General features: G+C 36.3%; 2 protein-coding genes across 3 annotated transcripts in view; both read left to right on the top strand.

Annotated features, from left to right (window-relative positions):
* Window positions 1-16,217, top strand: part of cntn2 (contactin 2) — a 35,278-nt gene extending 19,061 nt beyond the window's left edge. For both annotated transcript variants that reach the window (XM_046875244.1, XM_046875245.1), the window contains exons 5-23: window positions 1,701-1,796; window positions 1,885-2,097; window positions 2,472-2,574; window positions 2,715-2,896; window positions 3,190-3,326; window positions 3,676-3,805; window positions 4,626-4,776; window positions 5,041-5,168; window positions 5,614-5,789; window positions 6,244-6,364; window positions 6,713-6,871; window positions 7,630-7,779; window positions 8,001-8,071; window positions 8,181-8,415; window positions 8,642-8,757; window positions 9,761-9,947; window positions 12,374-12,486; window positions 13,151-13,319; window positions 13,438-16,217. In XM_046875244.1, the coding sequence (XP_046731200.1) occupies window positions 1,701-1,796; window positions 1,885-2,097; window positions 2,472-2,574; window positions 2,715-2,896; window positions 3,190-3,326; window positions 3,676-3,805; window positions 4,626-4,776; window positions 5,041-5,168; window positions 5,614-5,789; window positions 6,244-6,364; window positions 6,713-6,871; window positions 7,630-7,779; window positions 8,001-8,071; window positions 8,181-8,415; window positions 8,642-8,757; window positions 9,761-9,947; window positions 12,374-12,486; window positions 13,151-13,319; window positions 13,438-13,541 (2,741 nt within the window). In that variant the 3' untranslated portion in view covers window positions 13,542-16,217. The remainder of the gene's footprint in view (window positions 1-1,700; window positions 1,797-1,884; window positions 2,098-2,471; window positions 2,575-2,714; window positions 2,897-3,189; window positions 3,327-3,675; window positions 3,806-4,625; window positions 4,777-5,040; window positions 5,169-5,613; window positions 5,790-6,243; window positions 6,365-6,712; window positions 6,872-7,629; window positions 7,780-8,000; window positions 8,072-8,180; window positions 8,416-8,641; window positions 8,758-9,760; window positions 9,948-12,373; window positions 12,487-13,150; window positions 13,320-13,437) is intronic.
* Window positions 16,218-18,820: 2,603 nt separating this feature from the next.
* chia.1 (chitinase, acidic.1) lies at window positions 18,821-22,481 on the top strand. The gene is made up of 11 exons (XM_046875246.1): window positions 18,821-18,845; window positions 18,935-18,964; window positions 19,936-20,140; window positions 20,322-20,378; window positions 20,783-20,948; window positions 21,045-21,169; window positions 21,265-21,388; window positions 21,475-21,657; window positions 21,768-21,884; window positions 21,978-22,104; window positions 22,213-22,481. The coding sequence occupies exons 1-11, from the start codon at window positions 18,821-18,823 to the stop codon at window positions 22,419-22,421; spliced, it is 1,368 nt and encodes a 455-aa protein (XP_046731202.1). The 3' UTR covers window positions 22,422-22,481.
* Window positions 22,482-23,955: the final 1,474 nt, after the last annotated feature.

Below are 23,955 nucleotides of genomic sequence, written 5' to 3'. Positions count from 1 at the left end.
AGGTGATACCGGAGAAAGTGCACCTCTTCAAGACAAGTCAACAAGCTTTTATATATATATAATCATAGACATTTTACAGATTTGAATGATGTTTTGTTTTTATCTGTACGATCAATAAAAACAGTGATTTAGGTTCATTTCGCCATTATGAGGGAAAAACCCACAAAACGCCACCCAGAGGATTAATTGTGTAAAACATGGCGGATTTGGTGTTTGATTTGAGACTTGGTGCAGAAATAAAACAAAAGTTTACTGATTAAAAATATTTTTCGGTGGAGTTTATTATTTATTTTATATCTAAGTAAAGAAGGGACGTCGTGAATAAGTGTATGTTTTGCTGGAGGTTTTAATTTCGCCTCTTTTATATTTAGTTATTTATTTACTTTTCTTTTCATATAAGTGGTAAAAACAGAAATGCGCGCTGAATTAATAGCGCGTTATATATATATATATATATATATATATATATATATATATATATATATATATATATATATATATATATATACAAATACATATATAATACAAAACGAATTAAAAATGTTGTTACCTAATGAATGTATCCAGCCTGAACATCCACATACAGAACACAAGCAGAGAAAAGATGATGATGATCAGAATGTCTCTGTTCTCAGTCATGTTTACATCACTGACTCCCTCTGTCTCATCCACATTAACCCCAAACTTCTTACTGTCTTCTGCCTGCTGATTCTTATCTTCGTAAAGAGTGAGAGTCAGGACTTTATACAGCAGCGGATTGAAAAAGACGCGCAGTAACAGGAAATCGGTTGTTCGGCTGAAATCGGCGCGCAGTGAAAAGAAAGATGTACATTTCACCACATCAATGAATTAAAACTAAAGTAAAGAGCCGGTTTTGAAAATGTAAGAAGTAAAAAGTACAGATATTTGTGTAAAAATGTAATGAGTAAAAGTAAAAAGTTGTCTGAAAAATAAATAGTGGAGTAAAGTACTGATACCAAAAAAATCTACTTAAGTACAGTAACGAAGTATTTGTACTCCGTTACTTCCCACTTCTGCATCACAGTAATGAAATGCTCTGGTTTGTCATCTCCGCTTCTGACCAGCTTCTGTTCCCGCGGCTCGCACGCATGAATGCGCGATTCTACGTGACTACGTTCATTTTAATTCAGTATTTATTTTTTTATGCAAAATAATTTAACTGAAAAGTAACGTGCATTACTTTTTAAAAAAAGTAACTCATATTAATGTGTAAATGTATAAAGTAACGCGCTACTTTACTCGTTACTCCAGAAAAGTAATATTATTACGTAACGCACGTTACTTGTAACGCGTTACCCCCAACACTGTTGGCGACCCCCTGTTTTGGCAAGTGTGCAAATCAGAACTTGATTTAATATTTAACATGACTTATATTACCCCCTTGTTTTAAAAATGACAAGACACACTGCTCACGCTGATAAGTATAATGATCAGAAGCTAAATGATCCTTATTATAGAAACTAGACACATCTGAAAACATTTTACTTGAGTAAAATAGTAATAACTACTATTTATTCAGTTTAAATAAAAATGTAATTAGTATTATATGAGCTGCCAGATCATGCAAAAATATTACAGAGACTTTACTTACTGCAACATTAAGTCTATAGTCTTGCACTTGATGAGGCAAGAAGCTGGTAATCGAATGCTGGATCAGACTTGTTTTTTGTCTCTTCTAGATCTCCACGATTTTCCCTCAGAAAACCGTAGTCCTCAGACTGTTTATGAGGGAGTCGGGACTTTTCTGGCTTGCCACCCTCCGGCTCACTACCCAGGTATGTTGCAGACACAAAATAAGAATTAAGCCATTTCCACAAGGTGAAGATAATTAAGTGAAAATGTCACTCTGTCTCTCTTTTTTAGCTCTCTCTTATCGTTGGATCCTCAATGACTTTCCTAGCTTTGTCCAGCCAGATGGGGGAAGGTGGTTTGTATCACAGGTGACAGGCAACTTGTACCTGGCTAACGCTAGAACCAATGACACAGGCAACTACTTCTGCCTCACCACCATTAACATGGACATCACCACTAAGAGCACGTTCAGCAAAGCCATTCAGCTCACAGTGCAGTCTGACGGTCAGCACTACTTCTCTGCTTCAACAGAAAAAGTGTCTGTAGTGATATTAGATTATATTCTATCCAGACTTTAACTGTGTTAAAGGTGAAAACACAATTTCTTTTTGAAACATTTCCATGTACTTTGCATGCTAGTTGTTCCATCATTTCATTCTTGAGTTTAATGTTACATGTACAAAAATAGCATAGTTCTTTCTTCAGGGTAGTAGTAAGCAAGTAGTAAGTAGTAGTATTAGTACTTCTGGTATTTGGCTATAGATCACTACTTGTCAATTACTTAGTTTTTGTCCACTAATGATCTATGCAATTAGCTTTTTGGATTTTACCTTTTAATTCATTCATTCATGCATTAATTCAATAATTTTTTTTTTCAGCTAACCCAAAGAAGTCAGCCCCAAACATCCGTGTGCGTTTCCCCTCTGAGACGTATGGCTTAGCAGGTCACACCACACAACTGGAATGCTTTGCCTATGGAAAGTAAGTAGCCTTGATCAACATACAGGTAATCCCTGACTAATTTATTATTGCTGTGTACTCTCTAAACAATTTGATTATATACCAAATTTTAAACCGTGTCATAATTCCTCTTTTTCTGCCTTTTTCTACCTCCCTATAAGTCCTACACCTAAGCTGCGCTGGAGAAAGGTGGATGGAGTTTTACCCTCCAAGGTTGGAGCAAGTGCAGATAGCCCCATCCTGGCCATTCCAGATCTAAGCTTTGATGATGAGGGCATGTATGAATGTGAGGCTTACAGCTCAGAGGGACGGGATACATACCAGGGTCGTATCTCCGTTCAAGGTAAAATAATATAATATTCAAAACCTAATTGTGATATTTTTAGGCAATGTTGTTGCTAGCAATGCATACATAATAAAACACTTAAGGAGTAGCTTTTAGTCTAAATGAACAACTGAAGAAAGTACTGATAGTTATTATTCTTAATAACAATAGTTCTTATCTGTTAAGAATAGTAATTGATGTTCTACTACTTTTTACCTCCTTCTACATTAGTTACTGAGTAGCATGGTAATGTGTTAGTAAGACAGACAAGAAAGTTGTTATATAAATTATATGTATGTCTGTATGTGTAGCACAACCAGAGTGGCTCCAGGTGATGAGCGATTCAGAGGTAGAAATCAGCTCAGAGCTACACTGGACTTGCGTGGCTGCAGGAAAACCAAGACCAATAATTCGTTGGCTTCGTAATGGACTACTACTTAGCACCCAGGTTAGTGACAATTAAAATTTTCATTTATTATTGTGTTAATGTAGGTAATGTACTTTCAGTATAATCTCAGTTTGAGGCCTCATATTGTGTGTTATCACTAGAAAAAGCCTCTGGCCTCTGGGTACTAAAGCTTACACTGTTACTGAAGTAGTCAAAATTATATATTTAGATTAAATATCATGCCTGGGAAACACTAAGATTTGGCATTAGATAGCTGATACTGTGTGGTGCAAACTGAAACTTCTATCGGTTACACATCTCCCTAAAATTCTAATAGTATGGATTTTGATGTTCTGTTGTGAACTATTGAGCATGTTGTCAAAACAAAACTGACTTGATTTGTGTGCAGGATCGTGTGGAGGTGAACAGCGGCCACTTAAAAATCAGCAACTTGGCACTAGAGGATTCTGGGATGTACCAGTGTGTGGCTGAGAACAAACATGGCACCATCTACTATAATGCAGAACTTAGAGTTCAAGGTGAGCAGAAGATCTGCATCAAGGTTGACAGGTTTTTGTGATAAAAGCTACTTATAAACTAGTACAGTAGTCAATAAAAAATTAATCCTCTTCCAAACCTCAAAACTTTCCAAACCCTGTCATAAACTGTACAATTATGGCATTGCTGAATAATTCATCTTTTTTTATAAAATGAATCAGTATTAAGCTTATGTAAATATAATTAATAATTTCAGATGCATTCACCAAAATTAAAATTCAATATAGCTAACATAGATATCTTTTATATACTGATACACCATTGCATAATTCTTAACATTTTTATTTTCTTTTAACGTCATATTTATTGTTTGCATTTATGTTTGCTATTAGGATTGAATGCATCCGGTGTCATTTATGTTGGCATGTAAAACCTCCAACCCACAGATGGAAAAACATGGACTTAAAAAAAACCTGGTTTGCTAGTTCAGCACTCTGAACTCGCACAATTGAATGTCATCTCACAATTTTAAAGAATGTGATAAACATTAATCTGCTTGTATTTTCTGATCCCTTGCTGTATCTATTACAAATCCATTTTTACCCATCCAGTCATACCACTTCCCTGGTCGTAGCTGTATATGTGGTTCTATTTTTGTGGTTCGTTTGTCCCTTTTCTCATACTGTGTGATTCCTCTCCTTTTACTCCCATCTCCACTCCTCTCTTCTCCTCTCCTCTCCTCTCCTCTCCTCTCCTCTCCTCTCCTCTCCTCTCCTCTCCTCTCGTCTACTCTACCCTACTCTTCTCTACTCTCCTTCTTCCCCCTTTCGTTCTGTTCCGTTCATTTGTCCTGGTTCTCAGTCCAGGCTCCAGATTTTAGGCTTAACCCGGTGAAAAAGCTGGTCCCTGCTGCTCGTGGAGGCCAGGTGAAGATGGAGTGTAAACCACGTGCTGCTCCTAAACCCACGCTTTTCTGGAGCCGTGGTACTGAACTCCTCACCAACAGCAGCAGGTAACTTGCCATAATCTCATTTGTCTTTCAAGCATAAAGGGGTGACACAAACACCATTTCAAGAAATTACATAAAAGAAATGCAAAATTACATTTGATTTCGTCACATCATTTGGCAGCATTTTTGTTTTTCAAGAAAGGCCAAAAAAAATGTGAAATAATATGAAAATTGGGAAAAATTATTGCAGCTAACAGGTTATAAAGCTTGAGCTCCAAGTCGTGTAGGTAAAAGAACAGAGGAGTAACATGATGTAACTGCATGCAGGGTTACAGTCATGCCTGATGGGGTTCTGTGGATCTATAACATCAGCCGTGCCGATGAAGGAAAATACACTTGCTTTGCTGAGAATTACTTGGGCAAAGCCAACAGCACTGGCCATCTATCAGTCAGAGGTACTTTACTTTCATTAACCTGCATGTCTTGATATGCTTAACATAAATTATTTAAACCTAATTAAGTTTGATTAAGTAGTATTTTAGTTAAATTAATAATTGAAATAAAAAAAGTGTAATAATCACAGAAAACAACTAAAAATCTTTTTTCTAATATGCAACCTTAAAATGGTTGGTCTAGTTTTCCTAAAGAGTGTAGCTTCTAGTAAATTAAGTCAATGATTTATAATTAAGAATGTAACATAGAACTAAGATTATGTACGTCATTTTTTACACACACCCCTTATCAGCAAGATCCCTAAGCAAATAACAGGGCTTGTATCTAATTCCACATAATATTGCTAATAAAAGAGATCAATCTCTGATTTGTGAAATAGATTTCAAATTAACTTTACAGTTTCATAATTGCCTTTGCAGAACTCATGTTTTATCCCTTTACAAACAGATGCAACCAAAATTACACTGGCACCTTCCAATGCTGACATCAACCAAGGCGATAATGTCACCCTACAGTGTCATGCATCACATGATCCAACCATGGACCTCACCTTCACCTGGTCCCTCAATGGGATACTATTAGACCTAGAGCAACCAAACGGACACTACCATCGTATAGATGGGGTAATTGCTTTATTAATGTGCTCACTATTATGAGGGATATGTAATCCAATTCAGCATTTTCTTCGCTCTAATTTATGCTTTAATGAAAGTGCAGGCTGCAAACATGCTGTCATTTTCTCAGTAATGATGTGATTCTGTCTTTTGCACACAAATTGTTATGAATTTAAGCAAAACCTTGTTGCACAGAGCTTATGATGAGGTTTATTATGAGTTGAGCAGAATTTGCTTTAGTATTTACACATCCCAGCAGCTTTCAAAATGTCTTTTAATGGGATAGGCTTCAAAGTGAAATTGGTTTTCATCTAAGCCTTTTCTGCTCTGCCAATTTTATTTGGTTATGATCAGTATTCTTAGTGTGACATACTTGAATTAACCAAATAAGAGAATACAATAATAATCTTAAAAGCCAATCTAAAAGCCAAACTGTGTTTCCCTTGCTCATCATGCTCTGCAGAAAGAAACCATCGGTGATCTGGTCATTGTGAACACTCAGTTAAGCCAAGCAGGCACCTACATGTGTTCAGCACAGACAGTTGTAGACAGTGCAGTGGCTTCTGCCAGACTGGTCGTTAGGGGTGAGTTTTGTGTTTGTATGTGTGTGTGTGTGTGTGTGTGTGTGTGTGTGTGTGTGTGTGTGTGGTTGTTCTTTGAATCTTTTTTACCATACCATTTTATTATATGTTGTTACTGTAGTACTGTTTATATTGTTTACTCTAGTAGAGGGTAAATGCTATCAGTGAGCCAAAATTATATAAATAATAGCTTATGCTTCTGTTGAAGAAAACACCATAAAGCACACCATAAAAACACCATGAATTTGAAGCTCTCAGAAAATTGTATATCTCTTTTACACACCCTGTGAATATATGTTGGAAAAAATTCTAACAGTACACTCCTCTCTTGCTGTCTCTGTTTTACTCCAGGCCCTCCAGGGCCCCCTGGAGGTTTGGTGGTTAAGAATGTGAATGAGACATCACTAGAGCTACGGTGGAGTCGTGGCTATGACAACCACAGCCCAATTGGGAAATATGTCATCATGGGCTGCTCCGAGCACTCACATGACTGGAGGAGAATGAGGACAGGTAAAATAAACCACTTGTAATTATTTTGGGTTTTAAGTAAGTGAAACTGACCTCCAATTTATTTGGTTTTCAGTTTAATTTTTGTGAACAATATGAAAAGAGACAAGGCCCAACTTTCGTGATTGTGAGGCATTTAATGTGCAAATTTTTGTTATTTTTGGGACTAACATACATTTCTATATTTGCAAATATATGATATGTTACAATTTTATGTGTGTACTCAAATTACATCAGGCAGAAATTGTTTTTTAGGATGTACTTTGTTTAATGACTAATATGCAATTGAGACCATTAAAACTAAGATGTTTGTTCTTGTGCATCAGGGACTAATCTAATCAATTATTGTAAAGTAGCCAAAGCAGAGTGAAATAAATAGTGTAAATCCAGAAATATAGATTTTAAGACCTTTAAAGGGTGCCTTTGCTTCACCCTGTCCAGTATAACATTATGTTTGCTCCAACAGGTTTAAATATAAAAATCATATTGTGCAACTCATTTCAGTGCGAGAGCTTTCATCTCCAGCAATATAAAAATAAAATAATTAGAAACAGGAACAAAACCAAAAATAAATATGTCTTACTCTTAATCAGATCAGCATCATGGCCTAATACTAAGTTAAAATAGTGCCTGCAACAAAAAAAAAAGACCAGAATATTTAAGTCCACTTACTGTTGGTCCTAGATTACTGTGTTTTAATTTGCTATTTGGCATTACATTAATAGTAACAAGATGGCTTTTTCTCATATATTATTCATAAGAACCTGCTAATATTGAGGGCAATGCTGAATCTGCACGAGTGATTGATTTACGACCCTGGATGGACTACCAGTTCCAGGTCATTGCCAGCAACATTCTGGGAAGTGGGGAACCCAGCATGCCTTCACAAACCATTCGCACCAAACAGGCAGGTCAGAAAAACTTTCCAAATTGAAACACATATTTGTCCATATATTATTTATATTTCTATTTAGACAAGTGTAAGATATATTGGATATTTAATAATAAATTAAGGAACTGAACCAATGTACAATCAAAATAGATGGCTTGAGGCCAATAGAAAAACATCCCTTACTTGTGAGCAGTGCATGACTCTTACAGTAGGTGCTTTTTGTTTGTTTTTGTGGTACAGCACCAACAGTGGCACCTAGTGGTGTGGGTGGAGGAGGAGGAGACCGCAGTGAGCTCATCATCACATGGACAGTGAGTTGGATTTATTATGTTGCATGCATATATAATTTTAGCACTAAATCACAGCATTTATTTGCATACAGCAACTGTATGATTTTTTTTCCTTCAATTTGACATACAGCCTATGGCAAGGGAATATCAAAATGGTGATGGCTTTGGCTACATTTTGGCATTTAAGAAGTTTGAGGCACCCACATGGATGGTGGTGCGTGTTCCTAATGTGGAGTCTTCACGTTACGTCTACAGTAACCAGAGTCTCATGCCATACTGCCCCTTTGAGGTTAAAATCAAAGCTTACAACAGAAAAGGCGAAGGACCTTTCAGTCAGATAGCCATTGTGCACTCAGCTGAAGAAGGTAAGACATAAGTTACATTTAGGACAGGAATAGGGATGTAAAACATTTTTAGAAGAACATTTTGCTACACTGAATCATTTTCCAAAACCTTTTCATACATCATTATAATTTACATTGCAAATTCATGCCAAAATCACTTAATAAACCTAGAAGGGTGTAATGCTTAACAAAAGTGTCTTATCAAAGTAATTCAAGGTCATTGAACTGAGACTTTTCTCTCCTTTAGAGCCCACAGTGTCACCCCGCAAAAGCAATGCGTCAGCATTAACAGCTTTTGAAATCCAAGTCTCTTGGGAACCCATCCAACACTTAAGCAGCAATGGAGTACTGCGTGGCTTTGAGGTTTACATTTATATTTATATTTATATTTATTTTTATTTTTATTTATATATATATATATATATATATATATATATATATATATATATATATATATATATATATATATAAAACTATTTTACTGTGTGGATTTAAAAGAAAGTTAAAACCTGCATAACCCATAAAGACTAGTTCAAAGTCTAAAAATACTGTAAATCATTTATATGTGCTGTGGTAGGTATTACGTTTTAATGAACACTAAGCAAATAATGTGTTTCTGGTTAAGTTAATGAAAAAAAAAAAAAAAATGTAATGGTTGATATTGGTCTCTTAAGAAACAAGTAAGAAGGAGATTTTAGCTGTGGAAAAAAATGCAAATGAAGAGGTACCACATAGAAAACTGTCACGATCAGGACCACACGGAGGACGCAGAAGTAAATCAATAATGTCTTTATAAGCGTTTGACAAGGGTCGAGGAGAAGCACGAACCGTAACAATCTGTAACGCGGGTATAATCCGTAATTCGGGTATAATCCGTAACGCGAGTATAATCCGTAACGCGGAGAGAGTCTGCGATGATTGCCTTTGTTAGCTGAGGTAGGCAAACCCGTCTAGCGTGCTTCCTTAGAAGCAGTACCAGGAGCATGGACCAATGGGGATACTGGGGTTAAGGAGTCGGGTAGATCACTGTATGCAACGTAGTAGATCCGACCCCGAACGAGGTGGAAACGGGACCCTTTCAAGGGGAAAGGTAATGTAGAACAGGTGCAGGCGATTAGAGCAGGGCAAGGCTGAGTGAGAGCCTTGGAGGGAGGCATGGCAGGTGGCTCCCTGACAAAAACTTTATTTATAAAATTTAGTGGACAGAATAAGCACAATGGGACCACATCTTTAGAAAAAAAATTTAAAAGCAAAAATTGTACCAAAAAAATACATAGTGTTGTAAAACCTGAAAACTACAGACATGTTCCTGTGTTTCATAACTGTTGACTGAGCTTTTAATTCCTGGTGTATCATTGGTTTCTAGATTCGGTACTGGAGGCAGCATGAGAGGGAAGCTGCAGCAGACCGTGTGCGAACAGCTGGCCTGGAGAATACAGCGCGGGTGACTGGATTAAGACCCAACACACTTTATCACGTCACTGTTCTGGCTTATAACAGTGCTGGCACTGGGCCACCCTCTCCACGCACCACTGTCATCACCAAGAAACCCCGTAAGAACAGAAATAACTGACATATGCAGTATATATATATATATATATATATATATATATATATATATATATATATATATATATATATACATTCCACAAAAGTGAGTACACCCTTCAAATTTCAGCAACCAAGAGAATATGTCAAAACATTGTCCAATTTGTCAATATTTTGTGTGAGCACCATTGTTATCCAGCACTGCCTTAACGCTCCTGGGCATTGAATTTACCAGGTTCCTGCACAGGTTGTTACTGGGATCCTCTTCCACTCCTTCATAATGACATCACGGAGCTGCTGGATGTTAGACACATGGTGCTCCTCCAAATTCCTCTTGAGGATGCCTCACAGGTGCTAAACAGGGATCAGGTCTGCAGACATACTTGGCCACTCCATCAGTTTCACCTTCAGCTTCCTTAGCAAGGCAGTCGTCATCTTGGCAGTGTGTTTGGGGTCGTTGCAGTTCGGCCCAGTTTCTGAAGAGAGGGCATCACGTTCTGCTTTGTCACAGTACATGTTGTAATTCATGTTTTCCTCAATGAACTGTAGCTCCCCAGTACCAGCAGCACTCATGATGCCACAGACCATTATGCTACCACCACCATGCTTGACCGTAGTCAAGACAGAATTGTCTTGGTATTCCTCACCAGGGTATCGCCACACATGCTGGACACCATCTGAGCCAAACAAGCTGATCTTAGTCTCATCAGACCTCAGGACATGGGGTTAATAATTCATGCTCTTGGACAGTTTATCTTCAGCAAACTGTTTGTGGGCTTTCTTGTGAGCCAGCCTCAGAAGAGGCTTCCTTGTGGAATCATGGCTATGCAAACCAACTTGTTGCAGGGTGTGGTGGATGGTCTGAGCACTGACAAGTGGACCTTCTGCTTCTGCAACCTCTAAAGCAATGTTGCAATACTCATGCGTCTGACGCACAGCACGACGACTCAAATTGTATGATTAACCCTTGCGAGGCCTGTTCCGAGGGAAAACCATCCTGGCAAACCTCTGTGTGAATCGGTCCACTGTACTTTAATTAAGTTTCAGGGTATTACCAACCTTCTTATAGTCTAGGCCATTTTTGTAGAGAGCAACAATTCTAATTTACAAATCCTCTGAGAGTTCTTGTGCAATAAGGTGCCATGTTGAACATCCAGTGGTCAGTATGAGAGAATTGTACTGAAAGCATCAAATTTTAACTGCCCTAATACAAGATCAACTAATTTGTACGGTCCTCCCAAGCAGACAAAATCATGAACATGATGAATAGGATGTGGCTTTGCATGGTTACACAACGTACAGATGTTATCACATAGGTGTACTCACTTTTGTTGCCAGATATTTAGACAATAATGGCTCATTATAATGGCAAAAAATCATTTCTAGAGTATTGTCCCTTCAGAAGATACGAAAATAGTTGCTTAAATGTGAGGGGTGTGAGATACTGTGTGTGTGTGTGTGTGTGTGTGTGTGTGTGTGTGTGTGTGTGTGTGTGTGTGTGTGTGTGTGTATATATATATATATATATATATATATATATATATATATATATATATACACAATTTTGTTTGACAATTTCTATAAAAAATATACATAAATAAAAAAGAGGCGAAATTAAAGCCTTCAACACAACACACATTTATTTACGACGCCCTTTCTTTACTCAGATATAAAAATAAATAAATAAATATACTAGTGAAAAATTCTTTTTAATCAATAAACATTTGTTTTACTGATGCGCTAAGTCTGAAATCAAGCAACAAAATCCACCATAATTACTTTTAACATTTACATATATATTTTTGTCTTCATGCTCTATGTTGAGTTTGGTTTCACTAATAATAAACATACATTACTATAAAGCATCGATATTTGTCTATGCCCATATGCTTGTAACCAGCTTAAGGATAAATAGTGTTATGAAAGGTATCTAGTCTGCACTGTCTATAACATAAACGAAAAACAGCTTATAAAAAGCTAAAATGTTCAGTTTAATATTTTGTTTTGTTTTGAATTTGTCATTGCTATTTAAAAAAAATGTTAGATAAAGATATTATATATATTCTGCTGCTGTTCATTTAAAATGCCACAAAATAGTACACAAAATAAATTACAAGTAAAGTTTAAGATTCTGGGGAGGTGGTAGCTCAGTGGTTAAGCGATTGGACTTTGGATCAGAAGGTCCTGGGTTCAAATCCACGCACCACCTTAACCATCACCTGCTCGCTTTTTTCAGCCCTAGTGACTGAGCAGAGAACTGACCTGATTTTAGTCTGCCAAATGCCACAAATGTAAAATGTCTGCCAAATGCCACAAATGTAACTGTTCAATCACTTAAGATCTAATGATAAATATATACATTTTGTGTGTGTGTGTGTGTGTGTGTGTGTGTGTGTGTGTGTGTGTGTGTGTATATGTCTTTTATTTTCAGCCCCTAACCGCCCACCAGGGAATGTTTCCTGGAAGACAGATGGTTCATGGGTAACAGTGAGGTGGGATCATGTTAAGTCTATGGACAATGAGTCTGCAGTGCTGGGATACAAAGTAAGTGGCGCACAGGGATATATACATTATTGACTGGTTTTCAATAATGAAACAATTGAACCTTAATGTAGTATAGTTAATCAATGCCAAACAATTGTCTTAGTTAAATTAACTTCAGTAATTTCCGGACTATAACATCCTAAACTTAATTAAACTAGATTCCATTTAAACCAGCTGTTCTAGTGTCATAATGAGTGCAGATGGCCTCTAAAAGAGGGAAAGGATTATTCAAGACATCATTATATAGAACTAAAAATGTAAATACTAAAAGTTTATTATTATTATTATTATTATTATTATTATTATCATTCCTCTTCTTTGTTTTCCTCTTCTTCTTCTTCTTATTATTATTATTTTAGTGTTGTTGTGAGCATTATTAATTCCTGGAATTATGTACATTTTTGAGGAAGTTTTCGACTTTGTTTTCTACATTGTGCTACTAATGATTACCTTCCAGGTCATTGTAGTATTGCTTATGTAAAACAATTATTAATTTAGGGGCTCATATACAATGGGTAATAACTATGAGGGGTGTATACACAACCATGTCTGCTTTGACTTTGCTGAAAACTCTTATTGCTATTTATAACATATGTAGTTAATAGTTAAATAACAAAATAGTTAAAGGTACAGGTACCTATTTGAATTTCTCTTGTTTTTATAGGTCCTGTACAAGCATGAAGGGCAGTCAGCTCTAAAAGTGTTAGACAAAGGCAAGACATCAATCAACCTTCCACTTCCCAAAGATAATGGCTATGTGGTTTTGGAAATCCGATCTTGGGGAGAGGGAGGTGATGGAGCAGCTAACGAGATCATAGTTTCTCGAGACTCAGGTACAGTACATTGCCTATTATTAACAGAATACCAGAATGGGTATGTTCAACAGTCAGCAGAACATTTGTTTAAATGAAAGATGAGAAGACCTGATTATGTGTTTTGTTTGTTCTACAGGAACTGGGATGATGGTTCAGAAAAACAGTGTAGGATCCTTCAGCACATTATTTTTGCTCTGGCATGCTGTGGTTCTCATTGTGACTGGGTTATCTGTGCTGTGATCAGCCAGTGCAAAGTTCTTTTCCTAGTAATAGCCCACAGATATTGGCTGGCTACCCCCCAGGTGGGGTGCAACATTTGGCAGTGGGATTTAAAATTAGGGAGGTTGGGGGGAGGGGGAGTGCCTGGGATTTTAATACTAAATATAAAAAAATACAACATTTGTTTTACTCTTTTGTATAAAAAAAAATAATTTTTACCACAAACAACTTGTGTTGTAAACTTTGCCTTGTGGGGGGAAATCAGTACATTTCAATTACATTGAATTAATCTGTGACTGTTGGTACTGGGCTTACATCATCAATATACACAGGAACACAGATTTTAACAGGTTAATATCAATATACTTGATGATGTACAAACAATGGGTCTCATTTATCAATTTTCCAGTAAGTCTGTGTGTAAATACTTTTTGAAGTCAAACCACATTAAATTGGGATTATACAGCACATCACATTACAAGACATACCAGACCAGTCACTTATTGGACCCTTAGTACTTTCTCTAATAAAGTACTAAATAGCATTAAAGGTAATAGATTGTAAATCTTAGAATTTGTAATGTTAAAAGCTGCCATGGAAAACACATCAAAAGACAGTATAAATAGAGTTTTTTTCTTTTTCTTCTGTTAATTTATTACAGTAAACTGCCTGGTTTTATGTGATAATTTATAGATTTATAATTTTTTTCTTTAATTGATGCCTTTTATATGAAAGAACGAGTTTTCAGCTTGACTGCATAACTCAATGGATTTTTCTTTCAATTATTTAAGCCAATGAATAGATGTTAGGTTAGTTTTTTTCAGGATCATGATCAGGATATAAAAAATTATTGGATTTTTATAAATTCCAAATGTATTGTTTAAATGTTCCTATAAAGAACTTGATAGCTTGATAAATGAGGTCCAATGTTGCCATATGTTCATCACAGTATTCTGTGTGAATCAGTATGTTGTAAGAAAGTTCTTTTTTATAGGTTGTTGCCAGTGTGTGGCAGCATGAAGAATGAGGACTCAATATGAGGAGTAGAATGAAACCAAACTTTTTATTTTGCTAAAAAAACAATTGTAGTGTCTGTGTCAACGTCTGAAACATTGTAGAGCCAATTGACACTCAACACAATCACCATATTCCTACGATGCGTAACCATGTGTGTGTGTGTGTGTATATGTGTCTGTCTGTCTGTCTGTCTGTCTGTGTGCGCTTGTGTGGCTGATTTAGGAGAATGGTTGCCCTAGACACAGTGGTTAAAAAAAAAAATGTCTGATAATAAAGGCGGTCTGGCTTGTGAGGTTATCATTATGTATCAGGGTAATTTCCTTATCAAAGCCATTACTATCATTGTTTTTTTTTATCAAGTGTTATGTAAAAGAATAATCACTAACTAGAAATGAATTGTTTGCGATTAATCCAGTAAAAAAGTCCAGGCAGATGTTGTACAATGCATTGGGTTAGAGTGCACTATGGTTAATCATCTTACTGTGCTAATATTTATGGCAGTATTTTCCCTCTGATGTATGTGCACTATAGATTTGTACATGCATGGTCTAGTTATGATGTAAGATACATAATCTTGTTTTTTTTTTGCTATTTACCAATATCAGGATCAGGACTACACCCAGTATAATGTTACTAGATTTACCAGGTTTTGTATTATCCAAGTGTGTGATCATAGAGACAGTACTTTACATTTCTTTAAAAGTCTTAAAACATAACAAGGAAAAAAATTCCGCTTTTTAATTTTTCTATATTATGAGGACATGAGGTATAGTTACAATCACACATTATCAATTTACAATCCAACCCTGTTTCTGGTTATGTTTTAAAGTTTTTTTATTCAATGGTCGGTCCAGTCAGGACACACACACACACACACACACACACACACACACACACACACACACACACACAGTGAACAATTTTGTAAAGTGGTACTATATTCATGTCCTGTGTCAGGTTTACCACTACTACTATTATCTAGTCATATTCCGTAAACACACATTTGCTTAATCGTTCCCTTTGTTTATGAATACTAACCACAAATTAATAGATGCACTAAAGAAGAGCATTGTCAGAAAGTTGGTAGCAGTGTAGGACTTTCATCACACACAGGGACGCATTCTTCATACCACTCACTGCATTTTGTTATTTCTATTTTCAAGTATTGTTGTATTTATATTAATATTCTTCTTTCCGAATAATGGCTCATTACCTAATGCTGCAAAATAATTCTTGCTTGTTTTTAAATATACTTCCTTTCTATTCATCAGAGCTACATCATTTGTGAGAAAACAGGGACCAAGCATTAAAATCATCAGAGCTTAGACAAAATATAATCTTTGTTTGAATATATAAAACCATACATTTCAATCAAATGTGCACTATGCCTTCATTTAATTTATTTCTTATTGCCATGGTGTTTCACGTTTTTTCCTTGTCTGAATTCAGATCACTGTATCTACATAACATAAAATCCATTACAAAATAAAATTGGTTACAGTTTGATAAAAGGAGTCACTTTCTACATTTAATGTCACCTGAGGTTAGATTGGGTTATCTACTTAAACTACCATATATTGTAATTGTCTGGTTGACCCTGTTCAATGTGAATTGAATGAGCATTTCATCAAATGGAGCTTGTAAATATTCTTCAATAAACACTCTCTGTATTTAATGCAAGCATTGTCTGGTATTTCACCACATCCTATACTCAATCAAGTCTCTTACTAAACTTTCTTTCGGCTTCTCCCGTTAGCGGTCGCCACAGCAGATCCTTCGCATGTTTAATTTGGCACGTTTTTATGCTGGATGCCCTTCCTAATGCAACCCTGCCCAATTTATCCGGGCTTGGGACCGGCACTGAAAGTGGCTGGGGGTTGGTTCCCTGACCGGGGATCGAACCCGGGCCGCACTGGTGAGAGCACCACATCCTAACCACTAGACCACCAGGGAACCTCAATCAATCAAGTCTTTCACTAAAGTACTAAAAGTACATTTACAAAGAGCTCTTTCTCCCAGTACATAAATAGAGTTAAAGTACTACATGGTAACCCCAGTACAGTACAGTAGCTGTGGAAGGATCTATTTCTGGTTACATGGCATTCGGCAGATGGCCTGGTCCAAAGCAACATACATATAATTATTTTTTTTATGCATTCAAGGGTTACAAGCCTTGCTTTATTCTGTTATCAGTGTTTGACAACCATTGTTAAATAATTTTATATAAAAGTAGGTCTGATAGTAGTGTCAACTACAAAGCAAATCACAAGCTTTTAAAAATGGCTCTTTAAAATATAAAAAAAAAAAATTATCATCACATTAAATGCACAATGATCTACTTTCTGGCTGCTCCACACAACCCAAGCATAATAGTAAACAGAGTATGAAATATACAATAAAAAAAATTATATGGTTTTTAAAAGTTGATCTCATTCATTCAAAACTCTTGTAACATGACAGTCTGTGGGTATTTTTAAGGGTGTCATTAACTTCAAAAGAGACGGGTTAAGGAGCGGCTGTTTATAGTTGCAGTTATGTAAGTGATAACGAAGAAATTTTATGTTGCACAATAATGTAACTATAAGCTGCTCAAAAATGACTTTTTATTTATTTTTATTAATTAAAATATTTTGCCAAATGTTGTGGTATAAGAGAAATAAAGTACTTAAAGTGTTGTTATAGAACATTATTTAATTTAGTGTTCCTTATATTGTGATTTAATAGTTAATGAAAAACTATTTTCCTTAGTTTGTAATGTTATTATTATTATTATTATTATTATTATTATTATTATTATTTAGTAGTTACCCAGCCATTAGGGTTGCACAAGCCAGTTCACTCTTAGTGCCAGTCCCAAGCCCGGATAAATAAGGAGGGTTGTGTTAGGAAGGGCATCCAGCGTAAAACGTGGCAAATCAAATATGCGGATCAGGAATCAGAATTTCATACCGGATCGGTCGAGGCCCAGGTTACCAAGAACCACAGGTATCGTTAGCAAACAGGGTACAGGTGGAAATTGGGCTACTGTTGGCTGAAGGAGGAGAGGCAGATGTACAGGACAGGGGGTATGGAGAAGGATGATCCGCTGTGGCGACCCCTAATGGGAAAAGACAAAGGAAGAAGTAGTAGTAGTAGTAGTAGTAATAGTAGTAGTAGTATTATTAGTAGTATTATAGTAGTAGTATTAAGACTAAAGTGGCTGCTAATACATGACTGATTTGAAAATATTCAGTGGTGCAACATTTAGCTGTTTAGATTTTAGAACATTAGATGCTTCACACCTATCTAGTTGTAATTTTTGTAAGGAATTGTAAATTTTTCAAATGTCTAATACATTGAACATGTCTTTTAAATTGCCTGTTTGTGCATTCGTCTCCTTTCTCTCTTTCTCTTTCTCTCTCTCTCTTACTCTCTCTCGCTCTCTCTCACTCATTGCAGCTTTCGAATTACAACGATGAGCGTAAATGCAATACACCAAACCCACTATTTGGAGCTCAATTGCTGCCTTTGAAAATGAGTTCCTGGTTACTGGACCCTATCTAGCTAAATAATCTTACAGCAAAGAGGGTAGAGTAGTGACCACTCTATATTTGCAGAATTTGCAGTACTTATATATTTGCACTAATTCTGCTAATTCGCTAATGTTTCATGTGACTATTAATAGCCTAAACTACATTATTTATGCAAATAATAAAATGTTCAGTCAGGAATTTTTCAAAAAGGCTTACCGTAAACTGTGGTAAAGCAATATATCATAAATCAATAAATTATCAGTCTATTTCCTTCTTCCTGATTAGACTTTTAAACACTTATCACCTGCACTTTGGTACCTATTAATAAAACCTAAGTATAAATGAGCTTGAACATGTTCAACTGAGTTCAGAGGATTCTCTTGTGACAGGTAAATATATTAATGACAAGCATTAATGGGTTGCATATTTTGGATGTAGAAAAGGTGTAAATATTTTGCATTAGTTGGGTACAAACAAACATGTATTTGTTAGGGTAAATGGCTGTAATCAGAAATTCAATAAATATCAATTGTTGGTTAAACATATATATTATGTGTGGGTAAACTTCTAGCAGGCATTTTTATTTTTTTACTAAACTGCAATTCAATACTAAGAAAAAACTAGTTGAATATTGTTTTTATCTTTATAATTTTACTCCTACAAATGTTTTATTTTGTTAGACAAATTTATTATTATATATACTGATTACTCACTAATCATATCTCTAGGTGGATTTCAAATCTCAATAATCTGAGTTGATTCAGCACCACCATGTCCAAATTCACTCTTATCGCAGGTAGAAAATGATGACATCTAAAAATATTTCACAAATGTTGACGTGATTCTGTCAGCATATTTTACTAATTTGTTAACATTTTTACACAGGACTAGGACTCCTGCTTTCTCTTCAGCTTGGTAATTTTCTCTGTTTTTATTTTTAATTTTTCAATGAAGTTTAGGTAAAGTTCTGGTACTGGTGCCTAGGTCAAAACTAACACTTTATTCATCAAAGTTGTGCAGAATTAAAAGATTCTTAAATCATTTAAAGATTTGTGCAGATCTATATTTAATAATTGAGACATGGTCAAAGACGTGTGTAAACAATGAATCTGTGCTTCATCTGTGTGGATTCAAGCAGCACAAAAATAGCAAAATATCATGTCACATTCAATGTATAACACCCCAGTTTATATATTCATGTCTAATGCATGGAGCACACCCTAATATAAGGTGGCATGATAGTCAGGCAAGAATGGTAAATAATTTGCCAGACTAACTGGAGTAAAGTCTTCTAAAAAAAGGGGTAAATAAACTTGACTTAGTCAGTTAGAGATGCATATGTCTAAGGTTGCTGTAGACACAAAGTCATTTATTGATCTGTGCTCTGTTTTATTTTTATAAAACACCTATGTGAATTCCATTTTTAACCAGGATTTTGTTGTTTGTACGATATAGTAAAGCTAAAGTTCTTTTACATTTTTTAGGTTTTTACAAAAATTTTATAAATTGCTATAGAGCATGAATTAATAAATAAATAAGTAATTATTATGTTTAATTTCATTATTATACATTAAAGATATAAATAAACAGATTAGAAAATATTTGAATAATTGCACTTTACATAAGTACGCTTACTATTTGGTTTTGTAAAATTGGAACTTCACTTTATTATTGAAACCGTCTTTATATGTATTAGAGTAAATTTAATTAAATATGAAAACATAAAGGCCAGACAGGGGCTAGAGCTTAAATTAACGAATAAGGAAATCATATCAGCTTTATCCATATGCAATTTAGCCCATAAAATTTGCCTGCTAATTTGTAAAAAAAGATTTCTTAGACATTTTGTTGAATGTTGTCTTGATTCAAACTGTTCCTCCCAACAGCTTATTCTACAAAGCTGGTGTGTTACTTCAGTAACTGGTCCCAGTACAGACCTAGCAATAGTCGTTTCACTCCTGACAATGTTGATCCCTTTCTCTGCACACATGTCATCTATGCACTGGCAACCATCAGCCATGACAATCAGCTTAGTACTATTGAGTGGAATGACGTGGAAATGTACAAGAAACTGAACAGCCTGAAAAATGTGTAAGTGGAAGTAAAAACTGTAGTAGTCATGTTAATTTTAGTAATAAGCTACTCCTAACTGCAGTAAATCAGATACTAAGCAAAAATGATGTACCAACATAATGACATACATACACATACAATAAATGTATTAAAATTGATATGTGTTCTGTTTCTGTGCATCCCTTTCTTTTCCTTACAGAAACCCTTCTTTGAAGACACTGCTGTCAGTTGGAGGCTTATACAATGGCATTAGCCCGTAGGTACCCCTGGTGAAATTACAAGTAGACAGCACTTACAGTTTCTAATCCATACAATAATTCTAAAACCAAACATGTTATAAACATTAAGCTTTTATAAACAATGGTCTAGCATGGGTTATTGAGCTTGTTAATGGTTAAGGGTATGGGTTACTAATCAGAAGGTCTGAGGTTTAAACCCAACACCACCAAGTTGCCATATCTAACCATGTCTGGACTGTGCTCCCAGGTGTGAAGGATGGCATAATATCTTTCTTCTGGCAATCATAGTAAAACTAGTTAATCGTGAGCATCTGTGAGTTATGTATGCAGAAGAGACCCCTTATTATGCTTAGACAAATTAAACAATCATTTACAATAATTTGTATATATAAATAAACATAGATCACATGCTCTTGCACAGGTATATTAACATGGTGGCCACTCCAGACAATCGTAGGACCTTCATCCGTTCTGCTTTGCTTTTTCTCCGGTCTCATGATTTTGATGGCCTAGATCTGGCCTGGGAGTTCCCAGGACAAAATGGCAGTCCTGCTAATGACAAGGAGAGGTTTACTGCACTGGTCAAGGTAAGCAGACTATATATGGAGCTGAATAATTTGTAATTTTCATGTCATTGCAAGTGAATTCATGCCATTTGTACTGTTAAACCTTGTATTTTGCAGGAGTTGAGGCAAGCCATAAAACAGGAAGCTATAGACACAAGGAAGACACAGCTTCTACTTTCAGTCAAAGTAGGAGCTCTTAAGCCGACCATTGATGCAGCTTATCAAGTCCCTGAAATTACAAGGTACTCCAGAAATACCTGTGACATCTTCAGTGGCTTAGAAAAACATACGTTGGTTAGTTTAAAAGGTTGGTCATTATATTTTTATATTGTTACAGTGAAGTAGACTTTGTCAGCATCATGACTTATGACTACCATGGGGCATGGGAGAAGGTTACTGGTCACAACAGTCCTCTTTTCAAGAGTTCTCTAGATAAAGGAAACCATGAACAACACAATATTGTAAGATCAAGTATTTTTCAAGGTAAATAAAAACAGTTAAAAATGTCTTCTTGTTTTGGTCTAAATTTTATTCTTACTTTGTTCAGAATGCAACTGTCTCTTACTGGATGAGCAAAGGGGCTCGACCTGAAAAGCTGATGTTGGGTTTCCCCACATATGGACGCACTTTCCGCCTTACCACCACCTCAACAGGCCTTGGTGCACCGACAAATGGCCCAGCTGATGCTGGCCCTTACACACGTGATGCTGGCTACTGGTCCTATTATGAGGTAAGTGAATATAGGTTCTTTTTAAAGCTTAACACTGGTTTTATAGTAAATCTCTAAGAATAATGAGGAAATTATATAAATTATGTTGATGGTGCTTTTTGATCCATTAGATCTGTACTTTTGCATCAGCAACCAAAGTAGAATGGATCAATGAACAGATCGTTCCATATGCCACTCATGGAACATCTTGGGTGGGCTATGACAACAAAGAAAGCTTTGCTCTAAAGGTAAAAAAAGACACACTGTTTTAACAATAAAATTTTCACAACTACATATGCTCTTGTGTTATATTGAATGTTTTTTTTATAACTTTTTTTTAGGCTCAGTGGCTCACATCCATGAACCTAGGTGGTGCATCAGTATGGACCCTGGACCTAGATGACTTTGGAGGACATTTCTGCTCAGAGGGAGACTACCCTCTTGTTAACCACCTTCGCAATTCTCTGGGTAAATCAGTGTTATTTGTTTAATTAGATATTTTGACTAGAAGTCAGGGGAAAAAATCAAATAAGTTGAAACAGTTCTTTGCCATTTTTAAACTGTTATCTTCTATAGGTTTCCCTCCCAAGCCAACCACAACTCATCCCCCAACCACAACCCCAGACCCTATTGCCAAGTTTTGTGTTGGAAAACCTGATGGTCTGTACCCAAACCCTACTGATGCCAACAGCTATTTCCAGTGCTTCAAAGGAAACACCTACTTGCACAAATGCCAACCAGGCCTGGTCTATGTTGATGCCTGTAAATGCTGCAATTGGCCATAAGAAGCCAGAAAATAAGTGTCAGAAAATTCAATAAATAAAAGCTATGAATCCTTTACATAATATTTACTCTTCCTGTTTCTGGTTTACAGTAATATAAAGTGCTAGATATATCATTTTAATCAGTTTAAATTGCAGTTGTGTAATTTTACATTCAAACTATCCTATGTGAGGTATAACTTTTTGTGACATCACTTCCTAAATATAATAATAGGTTTTTGTTGATGTCCTCACTAGTTTCTTTGTACAAAAGCTATTTTTACACTAGTCTGGTTGTAAATGACAACCCATCCATTAGGGTTGCACAAGCCAGTGCACTCTTAGTGCCGATTCCAAGCCCGGATAAATGGGGAGGTTTGTGTTAGGTAGGGCATTCGGCGTAAAACATGTGCCAAATTAAATATGTGGATCATGAATCAGGCCAGATTGGACGAGGCCCGAGTTATCAACGACCGCCACAGGTATTGTCAGCCTGTTTGAAGGGGTGATGATAAATATCATCAATGCCTATGCTCCACAAGTGGGTTGTGAGATGGAGAAGAAGAAATTCTGGAGTGAGATAGATAAAGTGGTAGAAGGTGTACCTAGGAAAGAATGATTGGTGATTGGGGCAGACTTTAATGACCATGTTGGTGAAGGGAACTGAGGTGATGAGAAGGTGATGGGTAGGTATGGAGTATCTTAGGGAGAGGAATGTGGAAGGGCAGATGGTGGTAGATTTTGCTAAAAGGATGGAAATGGCAGTGGTAAATACATATTGTAAGAAGAAGGAGAAGCATAGTGTGACGTATAAGAGTGAAGAAAGGTGCACACAGGTGGACTGTGATGTTTTATTTAGGAGATGCAACCTGAAGGAGATTGGAGACTGTAAGGTGTGGGCAGGTGACAGTGTAACTAGACAGCATCGGATGGTGGTCTGTAGGATGGCTTTAAAGGTAAAGAAGAAGGGGAGGAGAGTGAGGACTGAAAAAAGAATAAGATGGTGTAAACTGAAGGAGGAAGACTGAAGTGTAATGTCCAGGGAAGAGGTCAGACAGGGGGTCAGTGGTGGTGAAGAGGTGCTGGATGATTGGGCAACTACTGCAGAAGTGATAAGGGAGACAGCTAGGAAGGTACTTGGTGTGACATCTGGAAATAGAAAGGAAGACAAAGAGACATGGTGGTGGAATGAGGAAGTGCAGGAAAGCATAAGGAGAAAGAGGTTGCCAAAATAACTGGGATTGGCAGAGAGATGACAAAAGTAGTCAGGAGTTCAAAGATATGCGGCATTAGGTAAAGAGGGATGTGGCAAAAGATAAGGAAAAGGCATATAGGGATTTGTAGGAGAAGTTGAACACCAAGGACCAATTGGCCAGGCAGAGGGACCATGCTGGATGTGCAGCAAGTTAGAGCAATAAAGGATTCAGATGGAAATGTGTTGACTAGTGAGAAGAGTGTGTTGAGAAGATGGAGGGAGTATTTGAGGAATAAGGAAAATGAGAGAGAGTGAAGGGTGGATGATGTGAAGATGGTGAAGCAAGAAGTGTAAAGGATTAGT

Source organism: Silurus meridionalis, chromosome 19 (genome assembly GCF_014805685.1).
Source record: "Silurus meridionalis isolate SWU-2019-XX chromosome 19, ASM1480568v1, whole genome shotgun sequence".
NCBI lineage: Eukaryota > Metazoa > Chordata > Actinopteri > Siluriformes > Siluridae > Silurus > Silurus meridionalis.
Note: the sequence above shows the minus strand (reverse complement) of the source record. Positions and strands in the feature narration are given on the sequence as shown.